The sequence below is a fragment of the Trichomycterus rosablanca genome, chromosome 16 (assembly GCF_030014385.1).
Source record: "Trichomycterus rosablanca isolate fTriRos1 chromosome 16, fTriRos1.hap1, whole genome shotgun sequence".
Taxonomy (NCBI): Eukaryota; Metazoa; Chordata; class Actinopteri; order Siluriformes; family Trichomycteridae; genus Trichomycterus; species Trichomycterus rosablanca.
This window is the reverse complement of record NC_086003.1, coordinates 10498202-10520326: the sequence shown is the minus strand read 5'-3', so window position 1 is coordinate 10520326 and position 22125 is coordinate 10498202. Positions and strand designations below refer to the sequence as shown.

The 22125-nt window shown below is 38.3% G+C and overlaps 1 protein-coding gene across 1 annotated transcript; it reads left to right on the top strand.

Moving 5' to 3' along the window:
- Window positions 1–1628: 1628 nt before the first annotated feature.
- On the top strand, window positions 1629–19882 carry ppp2cab (protein phosphatase 2 catalytic subunit alpha b). The gene is made up of 7 exons (XM_063011732.1): window positions 1629–1938; window positions 11701–11910; window positions 12019–12192; window positions 12310–12399; window positions 12522–12683; window positions 16175–16293; window positions 19290–19882. Exons 1-7 carry the CDS (start codon window positions 1837–1839, stop codon window positions 19360–19362), a joined length of 930 nt encoding a protein of 309 aa, XP_062867802.1. The 5' UTR covers window positions 1629–1836; the 3' UTR covers window positions 19363–19882.
- Window positions 19883–22125: the final 2243 nt, after the last annotated feature.

Here is a 22125-nt window from a genome sequence, read left to right as displayed (position 1 = left end):
ATAGCAGTTGTTACAAAAGGTTCCAAAGGTTACCTGCTGTTGATGGCAGCTCCAGGGCCTCTTCATGGACTTCACATAGGGAGAACATTAGACACTTCCAAGACATCCTTCTCACAGCCGAGCATTTAGTATGTGCGGGCCAGAATTATGCAAGGACGTTTTCTTTACAAGTGGTCCACATAACCTTCTAAAAGCAGATTGACTCGCTTGCAGTCAGCATTTTGGCACAGTTACCACACTTGCACCAGTTGGTGTTGCCCACCCACTTCCCACTTGGGGAACCAGTGGCTGCTCCTCAGCACAAACTTGAGTTCATACAGTTACTCTCCTCCTAACTGATTTAAATGCATAAGCTATTGGGTTTCTTTGAATTTCTTAAAAACACCATTAAGCTTTATCTTCTGCCATAGTGTGACTGAAGCAACAAGAAAATGAAACCAATCTGCCTCTTTACTGGTAAATCATGGACATTCTAGTTTATGCCACTATGGTGAATCTTGAGTGCTAAATCAGATATGTTCTCTCCCTGTATGTTACAGACACAGTTTTATTATTGGTCCATCTTCATTTTAACTCGTTTTTCACAAAATTTTGGGGAAGATAATGCTTTTATTTAAAACCTCTGGCAATAAAAATAAATTTATAATTTTTTTAAACAGCAAAATATGACTTTAATGTGATTACAATTTAAACAGCATTTTTCTGATATAAAAAGAAAGAAAAACATGACATATAATTCCCTATAATGTATGAGTCAAATAGCAAGATTCTAAATTAAGCAAATATTAAAATATTTTACTGTAAAGAAGCCAGGTAACTTTAAAGTTGTTCAAACTCTTTGTTGAGTGGAGCCAGACCGTATAAAAATAGTGAAGGCAAAAATGATTCATAGAAAGTGAAATAAAAAAATAAAAGCAACATGGTAGAGATCAGGTGCAGCAGCATTTGTTTATTTTGACACATGCTCTGCACAAGTTATACACATGTACAGTTAAAACTACAGTTATTTTCTATTTGTGCTAATCCTCATCTGGTATTTTATTAGTGTATAGTTTCTGTTTTGAATCTGTACTGTATTTTGATTCTGTGCTATTTCAGATTCCAGATTCAGATTACTTGACTTTTTGCAAACTAAATACTGTAGACACAATTGCCATTTAACCATTTTATCTACACTTAATCACCCATAACAACACAGTCTTGGAATGTCCTTAAATTGCTCAGCCAAAGCCAATACTTAGCCCAGACAGTTTTTAACGTTTCCTACTGTCGCATTTTAACATTGTATTGTATGTGCAAGGTAGCCAAATAAGTTGTCAGTGAAAAAATGGCTCATTTTAAATGAAAGTCAGAAAATGTGCTAGTTGTCACCAAAATACTGCCCCTGTGGAGTGCATCTGCACCTAAAAGGTAACACGGACAAGTTGGTATAAATGTGGACCCCCCTCTCACTTTCATTATTATTATTATGATTATTATATTAATTTATAAGAATTTAGTTAGCGAGCTTAATTCGGTTGTTTGAAGGACCAATGAAAAAGCATGACCCGTTATGTGACCAATGAGAGCGTAGTTTCCTCCGGTTCACAGTGTTGAGGAAGAAGGCTGCATTGTGGTTCAGGGTGGGACTATCACAATTGACGTCTTCCTTAGTAGAATTATGCGGTTTTGTTTGAGGATTAAGAATTCAAGCGTTTCAGCCACATGAACAAAATTACTTATTTGAATTAGGGTGGGAATTCCCTACAAAGTGCATAAGGTTTACGAAATTCTGGAGGGGCGTTTAAATAAAAAACTGTGATTACATTGCCTGAAAATAGCAAATACAGAACAAATATGGACGAAAAGGCCTTTACGAAGGAACTTGATCAATGGATTGAACAACTTAATGAATGCAGACAGCTGTCGGAAAGTCAAGTCAAAACATTGTGTGAGAAGGTATGTTCAACGAAATTCCTGTTTTAATCTTTATACTACAGAAACTGGTAAAGAAGACGCTCTAAATAACGTAACTAACAGGCTAGCGCTCAAAGGCTTCATGTGGAAATGGCGCCGAAGACATTTCATCCAAGATTTCAAGACTTACCGTGACAGTGTAATCCCACAATGTAGATTTAAAAAACATCCACATTTCTGTACAGGGCAAAGTATTTTACTTTACCTATTCATAGCTGTTATCGGCTAACAGACTAACGTCGGTATAGTTGAGATGCGTATCTTTAGACTTAAGTCTTCTAACGGAAGTATTTGGTTTGGAGTTGTTTTTACTTAGTTTAACGTGTATGAACACTAGTATAAGCTCGTTATGTTTTTAAGGACGTAGTCCAGAATATATCATTATTAAACTATGTAGGTAATACTCCTCTATGGTCTCACCACCAGAATTTAAAATGGCGCCGACTTTTTTCGCACACATTAAATTGTTTCTTTTACTGTTGACCCAAATTGCACCTTAAGATTTAAGAATCTGTATCCTACTACAGACCTCTAGACGAGCTGAAGTTAGTTCCCACTCGACTATGCAAGCCAAGTATTAGTAAAGTGTTCATATTCCTCACTAGGCTGTTCACTATGTCCATACAGAAAAGCTGCTGTTCTTTCTTAATTGAATCACTACAGAGGAGTTATATACGTTTAAGTGTCAGTGAAAATAAGTCAAGTCAAGTCAAGTCAACTTTATTTATATAGCGCTTTTTACAATATACATTGTCTCAAAGCAACTTTACAAAATCCAGGACCAACAGATACAAAAACCCCTGTTGAGCAAGCCGAGGGCGACTGTGGCAAGGAAAAACTCCCTGAAAATTACAGGAAGAAACCTTGAGAGGAACCAGACTCAACAGGGCCCATCCTTCTTGGGTGGTCTGGAGGATACTTTAAATAAATACACGATTTACACAAATCATACAAACACAGAATTGAATGATCTAAAAGTCATACAGTGGTAATAAATAGATAAATAAACAATTAAATAATAATAGAGTTGTTATCCGCTCTAGTCTTCAATAAAGTCTGTAGTGATTTCTTGTCGTTGCAATTACTCCAGACCCGTCACATCTGACAGGAGCAGCATCGTTGTCCCGGCAGTCTCGACTTTAATCCTTAACCTCGGCGGGTAAACAGGTTTCCATCAGAATGCCCTCGGGGTAAAACAACAGAGAATGTAGTTAATAATGTACAATGCTAGTTGACAAACAGTTTTACAGAGAGTTTTAGACTCCGGCAGCCCTAATTATTACAGCATAACTAAAAGGGAGAGCGAGCAGGTAACAAGGTCATGAAGGCTTTCACAGGACATCAGCGCCCACCTCTCCTACCCAAACCAGAGTGATTGGACAAGAGAGGCAGAACGACAGCGACCCAACATCCCTGATCACCACAAGTTTCTATGACCAAGAACCCCCAAGCTCTGCGCCTTTGTCTATACTAATCAAAAGCCTGAGAAAATAAATATGTTTTCAGTTTAGACTTAAACATTGAGACTGTGTCCGAATACCGAACAGAGGCAGGAAGATTATTCCAGAGTTGTGGAGCTTTGTAAGAAAATGCTCTTCCACCAGCTTTGGTCTTTTTAATTTTAGGAACTATAAGTAACCCTGCATCTTGTGAACGAAGTGGATGTGCTGGGTTGTAGTAATTAATAAGCTCACTCAGATACTGTGGAGCCAGACCATGTAGCGCTTTATAGGTTAGTAAAAGTATTTTGTAATCAATGCGAAATTTAACTGGCAGCCAGTGTAGAGATGATAGAACAGGAGTGATATGATCAAATTTTTTAGTTCTAGTTAGCACTCGAGCTGCTGCATTTTGAACTAACTGGAGTTTGTTTAAGGATCTACCAGAGCATCCAGTTAGAAGAGCATTACAATAATCTAACCGAGAAGTTATAAACGCATGGATCAGTTTTTCGGCGTCATTAACAGATAGTATATTTCTTATTTTAGAGATATTACGCAAATGATAGAAAGCAACTCTAGTAATATTATTAATGTGTGTATCAAAGGAGAGATCTGAATCTATTGTGACACCTAAGTTTTTTACATCTGGGCTGGGAGTAACAGAGAACGTGTTTAAGTTTAGCACCAGGTTAGACAACTTGTCTCTTGCAGCTTTAGAGCCAACAAGTAAAACCTCAGTTTTATCTGAATTAAGTAAAAGAAAATTACACGACATCCAGTTTTTTATGTCGTTTACACAATCTTCTATCTTACTGATTGTGTCAGTATCATTTGGTTTGGCTGATATATACAGCTGTGTGTCATCTGCATAGCAGTGAAAGTTTATGCCATGTTTATGAATAATTTCACCTAGTGGAAGCATATAGAGTGTAAATAATAGCGGTCCAAGTACCGACCCCTGTGGAACACCACACTTTACTTTTGTAGTTTCTGAGCATTTATTATTTACATAAACGAATTGAGAGCGGTCAGTCAAATATGATTGAAACCAAGAGAGTGCGAGTCCTTTAACACCTACTGTATTTTCTAGCCTCTCCAGTAAAATGTTATGATCGACCGTATCAAACGCTGCACTAAGATCTAATAGAACAAGAAAAGAGACACATCCATTATCAGAAGACATTAACAACTCGTTAACTACTCTAATTAATGCGGTTTCGGTACTATGGTTGGGTCTAAATCCTGATTGAAATTTTTCATGAATACAATTTTCATTCAAATAAGAACATAGCTGTTTGGAAACGACTTTTTCTAATATCTTTGAGACAAAAGGAAGGTTTGAAATTGGCCTATAATTAGATAAAACATGTGGATCAAGATTAGGTTTTTTAATCAGGGGTTTAATAACAGCACTTTTAAACAATTTAGGTACATACCCAAGGCTAAGGGATGCATTGATTAATGTAAGCAGGGGCTCTACAATAGCTGGGAGTAAATCTTTAAGTAAACGAGTTGGAACAGGATCGAGTATACACGATGATGACTTCGATGATTTAATCAACACAGTTAGTTCATTTTGGGAGATTGGATTAAAGGAATTTAGTTGGATTAACTCGTTACTATTATCACCAATGCTGCTCGGAGTGAGTCCATACTTAACATTGGCAAGTGACACACTCTGACTCTGAAGTCGTATTTTTTCTATCTTGTCATTAAAGAATTTTAAAAAATCATCACTGGTACAGTCGGGCGGTATATTAGATTCAGTTTCATTGACGTTTTTAGTTAATTTGGACACTGTCTCAAAAAGGAATCTAGGATTGTTTTTATTTTTCTCTATTAGGGATGAATAATATAAAGATTTAGCTTTTATAAGTGCATGTTTATACTCAGTTAGAGCATCTTTCCAAGCAATCTTATACACCTCCAGTGTAGTGTGACGCCACTTACGTTCTAATTTCCGTGCTGCTTGTTTAAGTGCGCATGTGTGGTCATTGTACCAAGGAGCAAGTTTTTTCTCCCTAATCAGTTTAGTTTTGAGTGGGGCTACGTTATCTAAGGTTGTGCGCAGTACGGTCTCTAGGTTTTGAGTTGCCTGATCTAGTTCTTTAGGTTCTGATGCTGATATATTTGGTAATTCTGGTAGGCAGTTTATGAACGCTGCTGCAGTTGCAGATGTAATAGTGCGCTTACATTTAAAACGATTTGGTTGCTGTATATTATTGGACAGGGACACTTCATATATTAGTAGGGAGTGATCAGAGATTAAGTCATTCTGTGGTATAATTTCCAGGTTGTCTATGTTTATACCATAAGTAAGTATTAAATCTAAGGTATGTTTACAGCGGTGAGTGGGTCCTGTTACATTTTGGGTGATGCCTAAGGATTCTAAAATAGAATCAAACGCAATTTTGAGTGGATTACACTTATCCTCATAATGAATATTAAAGTCACCAACAATTAAAGCTTTCTTAGTTGATAAGACTAATTTAGAAAGAAAATCGGCAAATTCGTTAAGAAATTCTGAGTAAGGACCAGGGGGTCGATAAACAGTAACCAGTTTAAACATACTATTTTTATCAGATGAACATTTATTGGTTATGTCAGAGATAAGAACTTCAAACGAGTTTGTTATGGGAGATGATTTTACAGTAAGACCTATGTCTTTATCATAAATTGCGGCTATTCCTCCACCACGACCGCTAAGACGTGGCTTATGTTCATAACTGTAACCCGGAGGAGATGCTTCATTTAAACCTAGATACTCATCAGGTCTAGCCCAGGTCTCGGTTAAACACAGGGCACTAAGACAATTATCTGTAATTATTTCATTTACAATTACTGTTTTGCATGCAAGTGACCTGATGTTTAGAAGTCCTAACTTTAGTTTAACTTTACTAGGGTTTTCATGATGCTCATTTAGATTAATTTTAATTAAGTTATTATGACATACTTTTTGATTTTGTTTTGGCTTACACCTGCCACGGTAAACAGACACAGTCTCAATGGTTTGTGACCTAAGGATTCCGGGTGACGTCCGATGGCGACTCGCAGACAGTCGGTTAGGCCTGTTAGTCTGCTGCCTGGTCTTGGCTCTGGATAGTCATTTAACACTATTTGCCGCTACACTAACGCGGTGGTAAAGCCTGTCACCTATGCTGCAAGAAATGCGAGCAGCACCCTCCCACGTGGGGTGGACACCATCCCGCTTCAAAAGACCAGGCCTTCCCTCAAAGGTGGACCAGTTATCTACAAAATCGATGCAGTTTTCTGAGCACCATTTAGACATCCAGCGGTTCAGCGACAACAACCTGCTGTAGGTTTCGCCACTGGGTCGAATCGGTAAGGGGCCAGAGCACACTACTGCCTCAGACATCGACCTAGCTAACTCACACACCTCTTTAACATTACTCTTAGTAACCTCAGACTGCCGTAAACGAACATCATTAGTGCCGACGTGGATAACAATCTTCGAAAATCTACGATTAGCATTAGCCAGCACTTTCAGGTTTGCTCTGATGTCAGGCGCCCTGGCCCCCGGAATACAGGTGACTATGGTTGCTGGTGTCTCTATGGGGGTTGCAATACGCACGTGTCGGAGCTGAGAATCTCCTATAACCAGAGCACTTACATTAACAGGCTTCTCAGCGGGTGGCTCACTGAGTGGGGAAAACCTGTTGGACACGTGCAACTGAGATGGTCGGTGCTTTTCCCTACGACTATGTCGCCGAGACGTCACCCAGTCGCCCCGCTGTGAGGGCTCTAATGCCGGAGTCTGGGGTTCTGTACCTGAACTGCTGGCATTCGGGACTGCTACAGCTGAATCTAAGCCCTCACTAGTAGTAGTCTGTTCTAACGCCCGAATGCGCCCTTCTAAAATAACATCCCTTTTGAACACATCCAACTTCATTATCAAAGTTCAAACGTTATAGTTTATGTAATACACTCTGCTGACTAAATAACTGCAGAGTTCCAAACGTCCTCTGGCCTTAACATCATCACATACTGGAGCGTCATTTCATGGTTTCCATGGTCAGACAGCTGCATGAAAGGCTTATATCCCCAAGCACAAAGCCAAGTGTCTGATGGAATAGTGTAAAGCATGCCACCACTGGACTCTAGAGCAGTGAAAATGTGTTCTGTAGAGTGCATCAAGCTCATCCCAGATAGTCTGAAAGACAGTGAAAATGTGTGCTATGGTCAGATGAGTCCACAGTTTAGCTTGTTTTCAAGGAAAATGAACGTCGAGTTGTCTGTGCCAAGCATGAAAAGGAGCATCCAAACTGTCAGTAAAACGTGCAAAAACCTACATCTGTCATCGTATGGGGGTGCATTAGTGCCCGTGGCCTGGGTGGCTTGCATATGTGGGAAAGTACCATTGATGCAAGGCATATGTTGGAAATGAACCCCATAACAGAACAGTGCCCGTATTCGAGCACAGGAATTTAAATCGTTGGTAAATAAGGTACCAGTTGAAAGTTTAAAATATCTACTTTTTAGCAATGTAAACAATTTTAGCTTATTTTGTTTATAAGTTACCTTAAAACAATGTAATTCAGAATTTCTGACAAATTAGTGTTTATACTTTGTAATATTACAAGGCTGTATTTGTATTAATCTTGACAATTTTATATCAAACAAACCAGCAGAATCTCACGATCACATTTATACTTTAAAATTACCCCCCCGAAAATAGAGATGGACCGATAAGCGTTTTTGAGGCTGATTCCGATCGCCGATCACCTTTCAGCAAGATCGGCTGATAGCCGATACCGATCTAGGGCGGGGCTATATGCCACGGCAGCGCAACATGCAATTTTTTGCGCAAGCAAGACATGAAACATGGTCTAACTGGTTTATTACTATTTTTAACGAACTCATGTGAAACAGCATAATATCTTTAACAAAATTAGCAGTAAATAAACAAAGTAAATCAAACAAATACAGCCAATAGTGCAATGATTATATTTAGAACATTAATTTAAAACGAAAAAAGTATATTAAATAAATGCAGTCAAAACTGCAGTCATTAAACGCAGACTCTGGGTTATTTTAAACGAAAAACTGCAACCATTAAATGTAGATCTTGAATTGTTTTAAAATGAACTCAAATTGTTTTTAAACAGTAAATTAAACAGTCAGTATTGCAATAATTAAACGTAGCCCTTAATTAAAATGAAAAAAAAAACAGTAAATCAAACAAATACAGTTAAAATACTGCAATCATTACATTTAGCCCATTAATTATTTTAACACGAAAAAACTGTAAATTAAACAGTCAATACTGCAATAATGAAACATTGCCCTTAATGTTTTAAACGAAAAAAACAGTGAATTAAACAAATACAGTGAAAATACTGCAATCATTAAATTTAAACCATTAATTATTTTAACACGAACAAACCGTATATTACATAAATGCAGTCAAAAATGCAGTCATTAAACTCGGACCCTGGGTTATTTCAAAACAAAAAACTGCAACAATTAAATGTAGATGATGAATTATTTCTAAACGAAAAACTTAAACGCAAATTAAACAAATGTTGTCTGCATAGCGTCACTGAAATCGCACAGTTGTCAGAGGTCTTGAATGAATTAAAGATTAAATATAACAGCAGCCCTGGATGAGTCTGTGTTATATACGGTAAACAACTGCCAGACTGACTGCTTCAGTTCTGGATGTGTTAAACTTTATAAAAAAGTCTGTGTTGCTTTTGCAGTTTAGTTAGTGAATCTTCAGGTGTGACGCTCCGCATCGTTCATGTTTTTGTATTTCTCCGTTTAGTACCGTAACAGCGATTTAAACCCTAAATTGTGATCCTTAAACAGCTTTACATCTGACTTCAGTAAATAAATACTTCAGAAGTTCATGTCTTGTTAAAAACTCGACCGTCAATCACACTCAGTTCTGTTCCCTGACACATTACATGGAATTTGATACACTCGCACACGTGTAAATCAAAACTTGCGGAAATGTAATGACATAGCGCTCCCGTCAAAAACATGCCTGTTATATGGCATGTATGATGTACATTTATTTACGTCTGATTTTTTATTGCCACGGACCTCATGCAGGCCGGCTGGGGATGTCTCGGGCCGTACGATGCCCAGGTCTGCTTTAGCCGCTCGCGAAAATTGCATATTTTGCTTAAAAATCGGCCGATACCGATACATAGCCGATCGATCCTTCCATCTCCACCCGAAAAAGTTTGATATTTGATAATGCTTTATAACTGCAAAATAAAAGCGCATGGTAAACAGCAGCACTGCATCCCAGATCACCACACAGCAGCATAAAATCATAACCACTGCTTACTTTAGCTTCTCTTTCTAGCTTATGTTTGTGTGTTGTTCCATTAGGAATATAATCCACTTTTTGTAAATGTTTTCTTTCTTGGTGCCCATATTTGATATTTCCAGAATATATATACACTGATCAGCCACAACATTAAAACCACCTCCTTGTTTCTATACTCACTGTCCATTTTATCAGCTCCACTTACCATATAGAAGCACTTTGGGTTTCCTACTGGAGCTCCGGTTTTCTCCTACAGTCCAAAGACAGTGAGGTGAATTGGAGATAAAAATTGTCCATGATGTTAAAATCCAAATAAATAAAAAACAATTGTTAAAAGCACCTACATTTTTTGAGTTGTTATCATCGTTTGTGTGTGGCAAAATATATTTATTGCATTTAGCTGTTTTTTTCTGATACGTTATGGGGTTTTATGAAACTGTATATTTTATTTTATAAACTTTCTGAATAAAAAGCCTTAAAAATTAGCTATGTCCTTCAGGTGAAAAAAGCACAAAATAGGCCTGTCTATTATGAGGTTAAGAAAGACACATGCTGCCATGAAGGCGACATCTTTTCAAGGGAAGTCCATGATTATTTTAGCAAGACGATGTTAGGCCTCATTCTGCAAAGGGTTTGGGTTCAGAGAAACAGAATGTGTGCTACATTGGCCTGCCTGCAGTCCTGACCTGTCTTCTACAGAAAATGTATTGTGTAGCATTGGAAGGCAAATCAAAGGGCTGCCACAGACTGTTGAGCTGCTGAAGATGCGTATCAACTGAGAATGGGAAAAAGCCTACTTGCAACAATTTGTGTTCTCAGTTTCCAAACCATTAAAAGGTTTTATTAATGGAAGGGTGATGAACACTGTGGTAGACATGCCTCTCCCAATGTTTAGGGAAATTTCCCGGATGTAGCAGGAGTTATTTCTTATTCATGCATTGGTTGACTTAAGTGGGCTTGGGATCATCTTACTGGAAAGTTTAATAATCACCAGGGTTTAATTTAACCAGAGTTAAATTCTTCTGTGTGTGTATGTGGTTGCATATTTCCGATTGCAATTACAGATTTCAGTATGGACAAACGTATATGGACAGTTACACATTATACCTACAGGAGCTTTTTTGATATGTTATTCTAAATCTATAAGCATTAATATGGAGTTGGTCCCCATTTCGCAGCTGTAACAGCGTCTACTCTTTTAACACTGTTTGCCAAATCAACCTAAAAAAACATTTGTGAGGTCAGACACAATGGTTGGCGAGAGAGTGGCTTTTTTCTAGTTCATCCCTAAGATGTTTGATGGGGTTGAGTTCAAGCACTGTGCAGGCCAGTCAAGGTCTTTAACACCAAATTCGCCCAACCATGCCTTCATGAATCTTGCTTTGTGCATTGGGGCATAGTCATGCTGGAACAGAAAAGGGCTTTTCACTAACTTTTCCCATTAAATGGTAATGTCTTGGTATGCTGAAGCATTAAGTTTTCTCTTTATTGGAACTAAGGGTCTGAGGCCAACCCCTAAAAAAACAACCCCTCAGCATTATTTCTCCTCAACCAAACTTCACAGTTAGCAAAATGCAGTCAGGCAATTAATGTTCTTTTTGGCAACCCATCAGATTAATCAAAGAAAAGCGTGATTAATCATGCCACAAAACATGTTTCCACTGCTCTAAGGTTCAATGGCGGCATGCTTTACACCACTCTATTATTGACTTTGATCCAAATGTTCGTAGTGTCTTTCACAACGACAGTGTGCCGATCCACAGAATATACAGGGTTTCTGATGGGTGTGTGAAAGTGATTTAAATTTTATGATATGACTTTTGTACCAGATTTTAGCCAAGTTAAATACTGAAGGTTGCATATATTTCTGGACATTGCATTTTGTTTGCATTACCCACTGCTAATGTACTCGATCTCAAACATGAGCTTGATTATCAGTGACTTAGTTTGTGTAATGAAAACAAATTTCTCACTTATTTATTTGCTCATTGTGCTTTTTTACAGGCTAAAGAGATTCTGACCAAAGAGTCCAATGTGCAAGAAGTACGATGTCCTGTAACCGTGTGTGGAGATGTCCACGGCCAGTTTCATGACCTTATGGAGCTATTTAGAATTGGAGGAAAGTCACCAGACACAAACTACCTTTTCATGGGAGACTATGTGGATCGAGGCTATTATTCTGTGGAGACGGTTACATTGCTTGTAGCTCTTAAGGTAGTTTTTGATAACATATAAGATATCAAGTAAAATACTAGTCATTTTAAAGCTTTGTAAAGACTTCATTTCTATTGTTTACTTTTTTTATTATTTTTATTATTGCAGGTCAGGTACCGTGAGCGCATCACAATTCTTAGAGGGAATCATGAAAGCAGGCAGATCACACAAGTGTATGGTTTTTATGATGAATGCCTAAGAAAATATGGAAATGCAAATGTTTGGAAATTCTTTACAGACCTCTTTGATTACCTTCCCCTAACAGCCTTGGTAGATGGCCAGGTATATTAATCTTATAATATTTTTTATGTTACAGCTGACAGTTGTAATAAAGTGGATTTTGAATGTATGATAACTAATAATTGTATTATGTAAAAAATGTAACCAAACTTGTTCTAGATATTTTGCCTACATGGAGGATTGTCACCATCCATTGACACACTGGATCACATTCGTGCATTGGACCGCCTGCAGGAAGTTCCTCATGAGGTACAGGACTAAATACTATCCCTAGACTATCCAGGACACTGTCACTTATACATTCTTATTTAATTATTGGTTAAAAAATATACTGTATTTATTTCTAAGTTGCAGACTGTCTTCTTTTGCAGGGACCGATGTGTGATTTGCTGTGGTCTGACCCAGATGATAGAGGAGGTTGGGGAATCTCCCCAAGAGGTGCAGGCTATACATTTGGGCAGGATATATCTGAAACCTTTAACCATGCCAATGGCCTTACCCTGGTCTCTAGAGCTCACCAGCTTGTAATGGAGGTGGGTGGAGCAGCATGTACAACATCTACTCTGTGCCTACATTTATGTTCTGGGGCACTTGTGCCCCTATTGTAAAAAAGACAAATGAGGTTCCATACATTTTGGTTAGTCTATATGTTATATTGAAATGATCTGGACTGCTTATGTTTGTTAAAGGTTTTTTATGTTTCTGTTGAAAATTTTTACATAATTTATAATTTACAAGGGATTTTCAAAATGTTTCTGCAGTTTTATATATTCGTTGGAAACTGTGAGGGCGGGAAGAGTAGTAATTGGTTGTCTGAGATAGCTTATAGTCTGGATGAGCGCGATCTGATTTCCACCTTTTTTGACCGCTCAAATAAGGTTTAAGGGGAAGAAGATTTTCATGTAATGATTATGTGAAAGCAGCAGTGCATCAGTGGCTTGATATTCTTAATAAATAAAGTTTAAAAAAATCGTTTTTGAAGAATCCCCATATAATTTGTACATTCATTTATATTTTGGGCAATCATGGGAACTTTTAAAGTTATGTTTCTATATGGTATACATACATACATATACAGTACTATGCAAAGGTTTCATTTCTGTAATTGAGACCCTCAGTGTGCGTGTTACTTCTGTGTACAAAAGTGAAGAGTGCTACAGTTCTAACTACAATATACAGTATATATATGTATATACAGAGGTTGGACAAAATAACTGAAACACCTGGTTTTAGACCACAATAATTTATTAGTATGGTGTAGGGCCTCCTTTTGCGGCCAATACAGCGTCAATTCGTCTTGGAAATGACATATACAAGTCCTGCACAGTGGTCAGAGGGATTTTAAGCCATTCTTCTTGCAGGATAGTGGCCAGGTCACTACGTGATGCTGGTGGAGGAAAACGTTTCCTGACTCGCTTCTCCAAAACACCCCAAAGTGGCTCAATAATATTTAGATCTGGTGACTGTGCAGGCCATGGGAGATGTTCAACTTCACTTTCATGTTCATCAAACCAATCTTTCACCAGTCTTGCTGTGTGTATTGGTGCATTGTCATCCTGATACACGGCACCGCCATTGGATGCACATGGTCCTCCAGAATGGTTCGGTAGTCCTTGGCAGTGACGCGCCCATCTAGCACAAGTATTGGGCCAAGGGAATGCCATGATATGGCAGCCCAAACCATCACTGATCCACCCCCATGCTTCCCTCTGGGCATGCAACAGTCTGGGTGGTACGCTTCTTTGGGGCTTCTCCACACCGTAACTCTCCCGGATGTGGGGAAAACAGTAAAGGTGTACTTATCAGAGAACAATACATGTTTCACATTGTCCACAGCCCAAGATTTGCACTCCTTGCACTATTGAAACCGACATTTGGCATTGGCACGAGTGACCAAAGGTTTGGCTATAGCAGTCCAGCCGTGTATATTGACCCTGTGGAGCTCCCGACGGACAGTTCTGGTGGAAACAGGAGAGTTGAGGTGCACATTTAATTCTGCCGTGATTTGGGCAGCCGTGGTTTTATGTTTTTTGGATACAATCCGGGTTAGCACCCGAACATCCCTTTCAGACAGCTTCCTCTTGCGTCCACAGTTAATCCTGTTGGATGTGGTTTGTCCTTCTTGGTGGTATGCTGACATTACCCTGGATACCGTGGCTCTTGATAGATCACAAAGACTTGCTGTCTTGGTCACAGATGCGCCAGCAAGACGTGCACCAACAATTTGTCCTCTTTTGAACTCTGGTATGTCACCCATAATGTTGTGTGCATTGCAATATTTTGAGCAAAACTGTGCTCTTACCCTGCTAATTGAACCTTCACACTCTGCTCTTACTGGTGCAATGTGCAATTAATGAAGATTGGCCACCAGACTGGTCCAATTTAGCCATGAAACCTGCCACACTAAAATGACAGGTGTTTCAGTTATTTTGTCCAACCCCTGTATATATATATACTGCTAATAAAAAAATAAAGGGAACACTAAAATAACACATTCTACAATGCCTTCATCATGCAGGAACTGCTGACACACTTCAGCCACATGAGGCCTAGCATTGTCATGCATCAGAAGAAACCCAGGGCCCACTGCACCAGCATATGGTCTCACAATGGGTCTGAGGATCTTATCCCGGTACCTAATAGCAGTTACCACACCATTACTGACCCACTGCCAAACCGGTCATGCTGGAGAATGTTGCAGGCAGCAGAACGTTCTCCACGGCGTCTCCAGACTCTGTCAAGTCTGTCACGTGCTCACTGTGAACCTGCTCTCATCCGTCAAAAGCACAGGGTGCCAATGGCGAATCTGCCAATCTTGGTGTTCTCTGCCAAATGCCAATCACCCTGCACGGTGTTGGGCTGTAAGCACAAGCCCCACTTGTGGACGTCGGGCCCTCATACCACCTTCATGGAGTCTGTTTCTGACAGTTTGAGCAGAACCATGGATATTAGTGGCCTGCTGGAGGTCATTTTGCAGGGCTATGACACTGCTCCTCCTGTTCCTCCTGGCACAAAGGAGGAGGTAGCGGACCTGCTGCTGGATTGTTGCCCTCCTACGGCCCCCTCCATGTCTCCTGGTGTATTGCCTGTCTCCTGGTATCTGCTTCATGCTCTGGACACTGTGCTGACAGACACAGCAAACCTTCTTTGCCACAGCTCGCATTGATGTGCCATCCTGGATGAGCTGCACTACCTGAGCAACTTCTGTGGGTTGTAGACACCGTCTCATGCTACCTCTAGCATGTGGAGGCCACACAAACTACTGAGCCTCATTTTAACTTGTCTTGAGGAAATTCCACTGAAGTTGGATCAGCCTGTAATTGGATTTTCCACTTTGATTTTGAGTATGATTCCAAATCCAAACCTCCATGGGATAATAATTTTGATTTACATTGATCAATTTTATGTTATTTTGTTCTCAATGCATTCCACTATGTGATGAATAAAGATTTTCAACTGGAATATTTCATTAATTGAGATCTAGGAGGTGTTATTTTAGTGTTCCTTTTATATTTTTGAGCAGTGTATATATACACACTACTTTTACATACTAGTCCTTTTTTTAACTATTAATAACTTAACTAAATGCTATAGCAATAATGCAGTATAGATTTTGGGGTGGTGAATTTCTTAAAAAGGGTATTTATAGTACCCATCCCCTGATAACAGGATGGGTACTCACTCCACTTATCTTATGTGACGTCACTCCACAATGTTTAAAAGTATGCATTTATTTTCTGATTTAAAGCATTGCCTAACCAAGAACTGCACACTTTTTTACATAGTATGTCAAATTAGGGACAGTAGGGTAGTTTCTATAAGGGTAGTTTCTGTCTTGATTAGATGACCTACTACTTAATGAGGGTAAAACACAAGTCATTAGTTTCTGTGTTCCTTTATGTTTTTTGTTATTTTTAGTCAGAAATGTGGTTGAACAAATAAATATTGTCAATCTCTTCTATTTAGTTCATAACTGCTGTAGGGCACTATAAAAATGGCAACTAATACATGATGTTTTTTGCAGGGTTACAACTGGTGTCATGATCGAAATGTGGTAACAATTTTTAGTGCACCCAACTACTGCTATCGATGTGGTAATCAGGCAGCTATCATGGAACTGGATGACACTCTAAAGTACTCTTTGTAAGTATCTCTAAAACATAGTAACATTAATTCAACAGTCGTTGTGTGTCATGAGATACTGAAGCCTGGTTATGCTGGTTCATGCTTTGTTTTGGGTGCTCAGTTAGTTCAGTGATCTCTTTAGCTTTTATTTCAGCTAGGCCACTGTGTTGACTGGGTTTTCAGCAGACAAAATTGGCCACCACCCTTCACTGTTGTCTTTGATGCAGTGAACTTTTGTCCTGTTCTCTTCACATCAACCCATGTTACAGCTATACTTCGATCTGATTCTTTACACATCTGATGGTATGGCTGTGGTCACTTTTGGACTGTGTAAATGTGGTTTGGATACAAATTAGGGTTGGGCGATATTGCCGATTTTCATACCGTCTTCAGGAAATACCGCGGTATACGGTATTACCGCGGGGGGGGGGGACAAACTTTACAGTGTACACACTTGAGTGTAATTACAATATTTCAATGTTTTATTATAAAAAGATTTAACAATCTGAACGTCAAACATTGCTTATCTGATCTATAATAAATACGCGTAAGTATAAATGCATGTGTATCAATTACACTTTAACACAAACATTAACACATAACATTTTGGCATTGTAATCTCTCACTGCCCACACAAAACAGAATAATAGCAGGCTAAACACTTCAATATATTTCAAAAGTTAACTGCTTATTTTATAGTTACAGATATTTCTTAAAAGTGTATGAACGTGTACGATTAGTTATGCCTGTAATCCAGAATTAAGTTCTATACCGTAACAAAAAATATGAATGTAAATGTTCATGTTGCGATGACGGTGATGTAAAGTAATGTTAAAATAATTCAAAGTCCAAACATTTGAGTGGTTAACGAGAACGCTACTTTACATGTCACATTTACAAATCCGATCTATTCCCTACACACTCGCTCCCTATGCCCTATAGTGCGCTTAACATTCTTAAAGGGCCAGACAATATATTTTATAATTCACATTACACGACAGGTGAGACGTTCTTTTTTCTTAATATAGCGCTTTTATTTAGGAAAAAATAGTTCTTACATAGGCAGGAAAATCGATGGCAGACAAGAGTCAGAACAGCGGATTGGGCGTAACGTTATTATTACTGTTTGCTCTTTTTTCTTAACACTTGTGCTCGATTTACACTGAAGATATATTTAGTAAATAAGTACATGTCCACGCATGCACGCGCTTGTGTTCATTTCCGGTTGAACTGATAAAAAATTTTGATTTTGAAAAATTAAAAGACGAGCCGTTTTTCAGTTTCTGCTTGTTAGCTCACAGCTAATGCTAGCCAGTGTGGCTCTTCACCAGTGTTGCCAACTCCTCAGTAAGGAAAGTAGCTATTGGCTGTCCTAAAAGTCGCTAGAAGTCGCTAAATGACGTCATCGCCTAATTTGCATAAGGTCCATTTGCATGTAATTGACGCTGTAGAAGAGAGGAATAACGTCGTGGGAGAGACAAAAAGTGGGTAAAAACACCCTAAATATGTTTAGAACTACATATGAACATTCTTCTGTTAATTCGTGGTTTGTTTTTGTTTTTTAAGACAACACTGAGCTACTCTGGGTAGGGTTACCAGATTGCGACAGTAATTTTCAGCCTAAATGCATGAAAAAATGCTCAAAACACAGGATAAGCAAATGATGTTTGGCATTTCACAAATAATAAACCAGTTAAACCATCATGACCTACAAATCAATATCTTAAAATGTACAGATCAGTAATTATACATTATAAAGGACAAATAATTTTTGCTTGCATGTCTTTAAAGTAGCCTACCAAGTTTGTAAAATGCATTATTTGTTAGGACACAACCCTTTGCATGTAAATAAAAATAAACTTGCAAGCAATGAAAGTTTTCCCTCTCGTACATATGAGAGGTTGTATGTACGAGACTTGCTTACCTTCATATTCAACTTAAATCACTTGTCTAACATATGAATCAGTGTATTGATGGGTGTGGCAACAGTGTCTTGGACTGGAAAGAATAACCTGTCAATCAAACTTTTCACAACTGGTTGGATGTGGTGGGAGAAGGGAGACCTATTTATACTCCACCTGCTTTAGCAATAGTTTTTTTATTTATATTTTAAGCTGCCAAAATGATTACAAACCAGCCCATGTTTTGTCCACATGCCAAAGTGTTTTTCCCTGCCAATTTCCAACAAAATCCGCTCATTTTGGTGGAAAACCGCCCAATCTGGCAACACTGACTGTGATACTGACCGCCCGTGTTTTGGGACAGGGGAGGGGCTCACGGCAGCACCCACTGCTCGTTGAGGACAGTAACTGCAGAACAATATAATTTTATATAACAGTTTTCACGTTCGAGTCTCCAAAAGTCTCCAATAACACCAGAAAAAGTCGCTAGATTTGTCGCTAGTCGCTTTTTTTGAAAAAAAGTCGCTAGAGGGGTCTGAAAAGTCGCTAAATATAGCGACAAAGTCGCTAAGTTGGCAACACTGTTCTTCACTTGTCTCTCTGTGTTATCACCAGTAAGCACCCCACAGCCAATCGGCGAGCTCCAACCGCCTACCCCTCCCTCCCCTCCCACCCCTCCCTCACTGTGGATGCGCGCATGTCCTAAAGTCTCAGTTTTCAAGGTAAACCTGAAGCAGAAATTCGGCGCTTCACATTTAAAAAATACGGTCACCATTTTTGAATACCGTCACCATTTTTGAATACCGTCACCATTTTTGAATACCGCGGTATACGGTAATATCGTCATACCGCCCAACCCTAATACAAATTATTCAGTTTTTAGAGTGTCACGCACTGCCCCACTTAAAACTTTCAGTTTAGCTATTTTTTGATGATGAGAAAGCCTCTCATTGCTTTGAGAACTGTTTGATGTCATATTTAACAGGCAAACAGAAAAATTTATTAACTTAAGCCACTGATAAGTAGATTAAATTAATCTAGTGTTGTCTAAGCATGTGCTTTAATGGAAGAAATAAGATTTATTAATGTGTTTATTTGCTTATTTCTATACAGCTTGCAGTTTGACCCAGCCCCTCGCAGAGGAGAGCCCCATGTCACCAGGCGAACACCTGACTACTTTCTTTAAATCCTGTACAGTGCAGTATTTCCATGATTTAATTCACATTTACCTTGGAAATGAGACTAGAATGGTGGCAAGTATAGGATATGGGGAAAAAACTTTAGATTAAAATGTCTTTGTACATGGACCAAAAGATGAGTGTCATATCCAAAAGTCTCTGTCTAGTATCATGACTGTGATAACCAGTAAATCCTCAGTTCTTTCTCATTTCTTTCTCCTTACCTGTAAATCTAGACAGGAAAAAAGATTTTGCCGGCAATCAGACAGCTGTTTTTAATCTGTCAGCAATGTTTTTTTATTGGAAAGCATAAACTTAGTAGTGTTTAACATGTTTGAAACTTTCATCCATATTAAAGGTCTTAAAAATTCACAATTCACAGAAGGAAAAATAAACTTGAAAATAAAGATGTGTAATTGTGTAATCAGCTGTTTGTCTGCCAGCTAAAAGGTGTCTGAATAGTGAAAGATGATTAGATATCTGTCAAACGGGCACCAGCTAAATAATAAAGTTGGATCTTGCTTCTCAGTTGTGTCCCTATTTATTTGACCCTATCTGAATGCAGTATTACAGTTCATTATTTATATATGATACACTTACATTGTTTGAAGAATGTATTTAGTGCTTTAAAAGTATTTATGCCATTCTGGCTATTGTTTAAGATATTTAAACAAATTCAATACAAAGTAAAGAACTTGTAATGAACACACTTTTTAAAAAGATTTTTATTTATTCAGGAACAAGTTAAACATCAACTGACCCTTGGTGTTCATAAAAATCATTGGATTTAATAAGACTAGACACCCCTGGGTTTGATAACGTCCAGTCCTATGGAATTTAAACATCTTAAATAAAAACCTAAAGTAGGCTAAGAGGTCACAACAAAGAACATACATTGCTGTTATCAAAAGAAAAAACCCAGAGGTCATTTAATGCACAAACCAGTAAATATCAGTCTGGAAATGGATGCAAGGTTCTTGGTCACCAACAAAACATACGTAGAACCTTCATCTACAAATATAGAAATACAATATGTGACCGTTTGTCTTGCCTCTGAATATCAGAGTCCAATCAGCATCAAGTTGTGTTCCGTACAGTACCGCCCCTTTTGGGAGATTTCAGTCTGATTAAAAATCGCCCAGATTTCTCTGATAGACTCATATTAAGGCAATTTTTTCAACTGTAGTCACTGCCATGCAATTTGTATGGGTACTGGGAGGGCTAGCACTTACGTGCTTGCATCATAGGTAACCTGGTGTAGAGATAAGCACCTGAACAGGGTGAAGTTGTATTTACCATTTAATTATACTACATGGATGAGCATCCGATGACTTATCCTGGTGTAGGGATAAGGTGTGGGGCACCTAGCAGTCTGGTCAACATGGCTATGTCCACTCGGAGCAAATCAATGTGTCATTAAGAGAAGTGCCATTCATTTGTCATAGTACTCAGGATAAATTGGCAACTAACTGACTTCAATGAGAGGGTAATTGATTACTTTGCTGCTTTTAAAGAGGGATGAGCAAAATTTCAATGCAAGTAAGTAATGTAATTTTTACATTGTGATTGCACTTACTGTATCTCCCTAATTGTAATTCTAAGTCTTTTATTCATTGCACATCAGCCCCAATGCCAATCTTTATTCTGGATCTGCTGCACCTAAAATAAAATACTATCTGAAATTAGCAATTAAAAAAATAATTAAATTATTTGTGTGAAGGCTTTACTTAATTGTATTTGATTAATGGTAAAGCTGGTCTCTCTCCATGTTCAAAGTTATTTGTGAGGACAAACTGATAGATGACAATTTCTGTTGATGACCAGAGCTGATTTTTTAGTAATTGTAGAGCCTAAATAATTTTATTCAAGAAGATATGTATATATTCTATGCTTTAGATAAGAGACCATGTAGTTTTTTTTTAAAACAGATTTTAACATCCAAGCTTCATATAAAAAACTAAGCAGTTCTACAGCTTTGTATTTATACTTCTTAAGATGCGAACAATGTCCAGTTGCTACCAACTAGTACTCAGCATCCGTGCTGCCACATCTGCCACTGTCTCACACGCCTGCTGTAACCATTATGCTGGACCGCCTGCAAACTTGAAGCTGCTGTTTCAAATATTTGCACTACTGAGTACTTGCTCTGTTCTCACAGCATCTCACCACAGACCCTCTCAAGCATTAAAGAATCAAACACCAAGAAATTGCTTTGTTTCTCTGTATGACAATCCATTTAAAGGGGTTTCAATATTTGACAAATGCATCAATAACGCATGTTTTGTTATTAATGTTATTAAACTAATAAATAAACAGCTACTCTTTAACAAGACAACTCACAAATGCCTTTATGGTTGGATAATCTTAATCTCTTCTATTCAGTGTTTGGCCCTGAAATAAAATAGTACATGTCCAGAAAAAGAGGATGTATGGTCACCCTAAAAAAAAAACCTTCAGTGAACTTTTAGCTAACGTGCATGACATGTAAAAAACCGCAGTCAAGCTATTCACACTTAAAGCATTAGTGTTTAAATTTTGGGGGGAATTACGGTAGTGCATGCATATAGACCTGAGCTTATATGTTATTTACACCGCAACTTGATTCAAAACTACAGTATCAAGATAACTGAACACACTAAGCTTGAATCAGATATGTGGTGAAACATCTGGGTTTTGAGAGATTTAACATGCCTCAATATACAGTATACTTTAATTATGAACACAAACACATGGGGCTGAATCTGTTAAAAGTCTAATAATCATATGTCCAT

Excerpts from the sequence above, each read along its gene's own strand:
- ppp2cab (XM_063011732.1), top strand. The coding sequence starts at position 1,837 with ATGGACGAAAAGGCCTTTACGAAGGAACTTGATCAATGGATTGAACAA. Across the intron at positions 12,684-16,174 it reads CTCACCAGCTTGTAATGGAG|GGTTACAACTGGTGTCATGA; the intron begins GTGGGTGGAGCA and ends TGTTTTTTGCAG. Across the intron at positions 16,294-19,289 it reads GACACTCTAAAGTACTCTTT|CTTGCAGTTTGACCCAGCCC; the intron begins GTAAGTATCTCT and ends ATTTCTATACAG.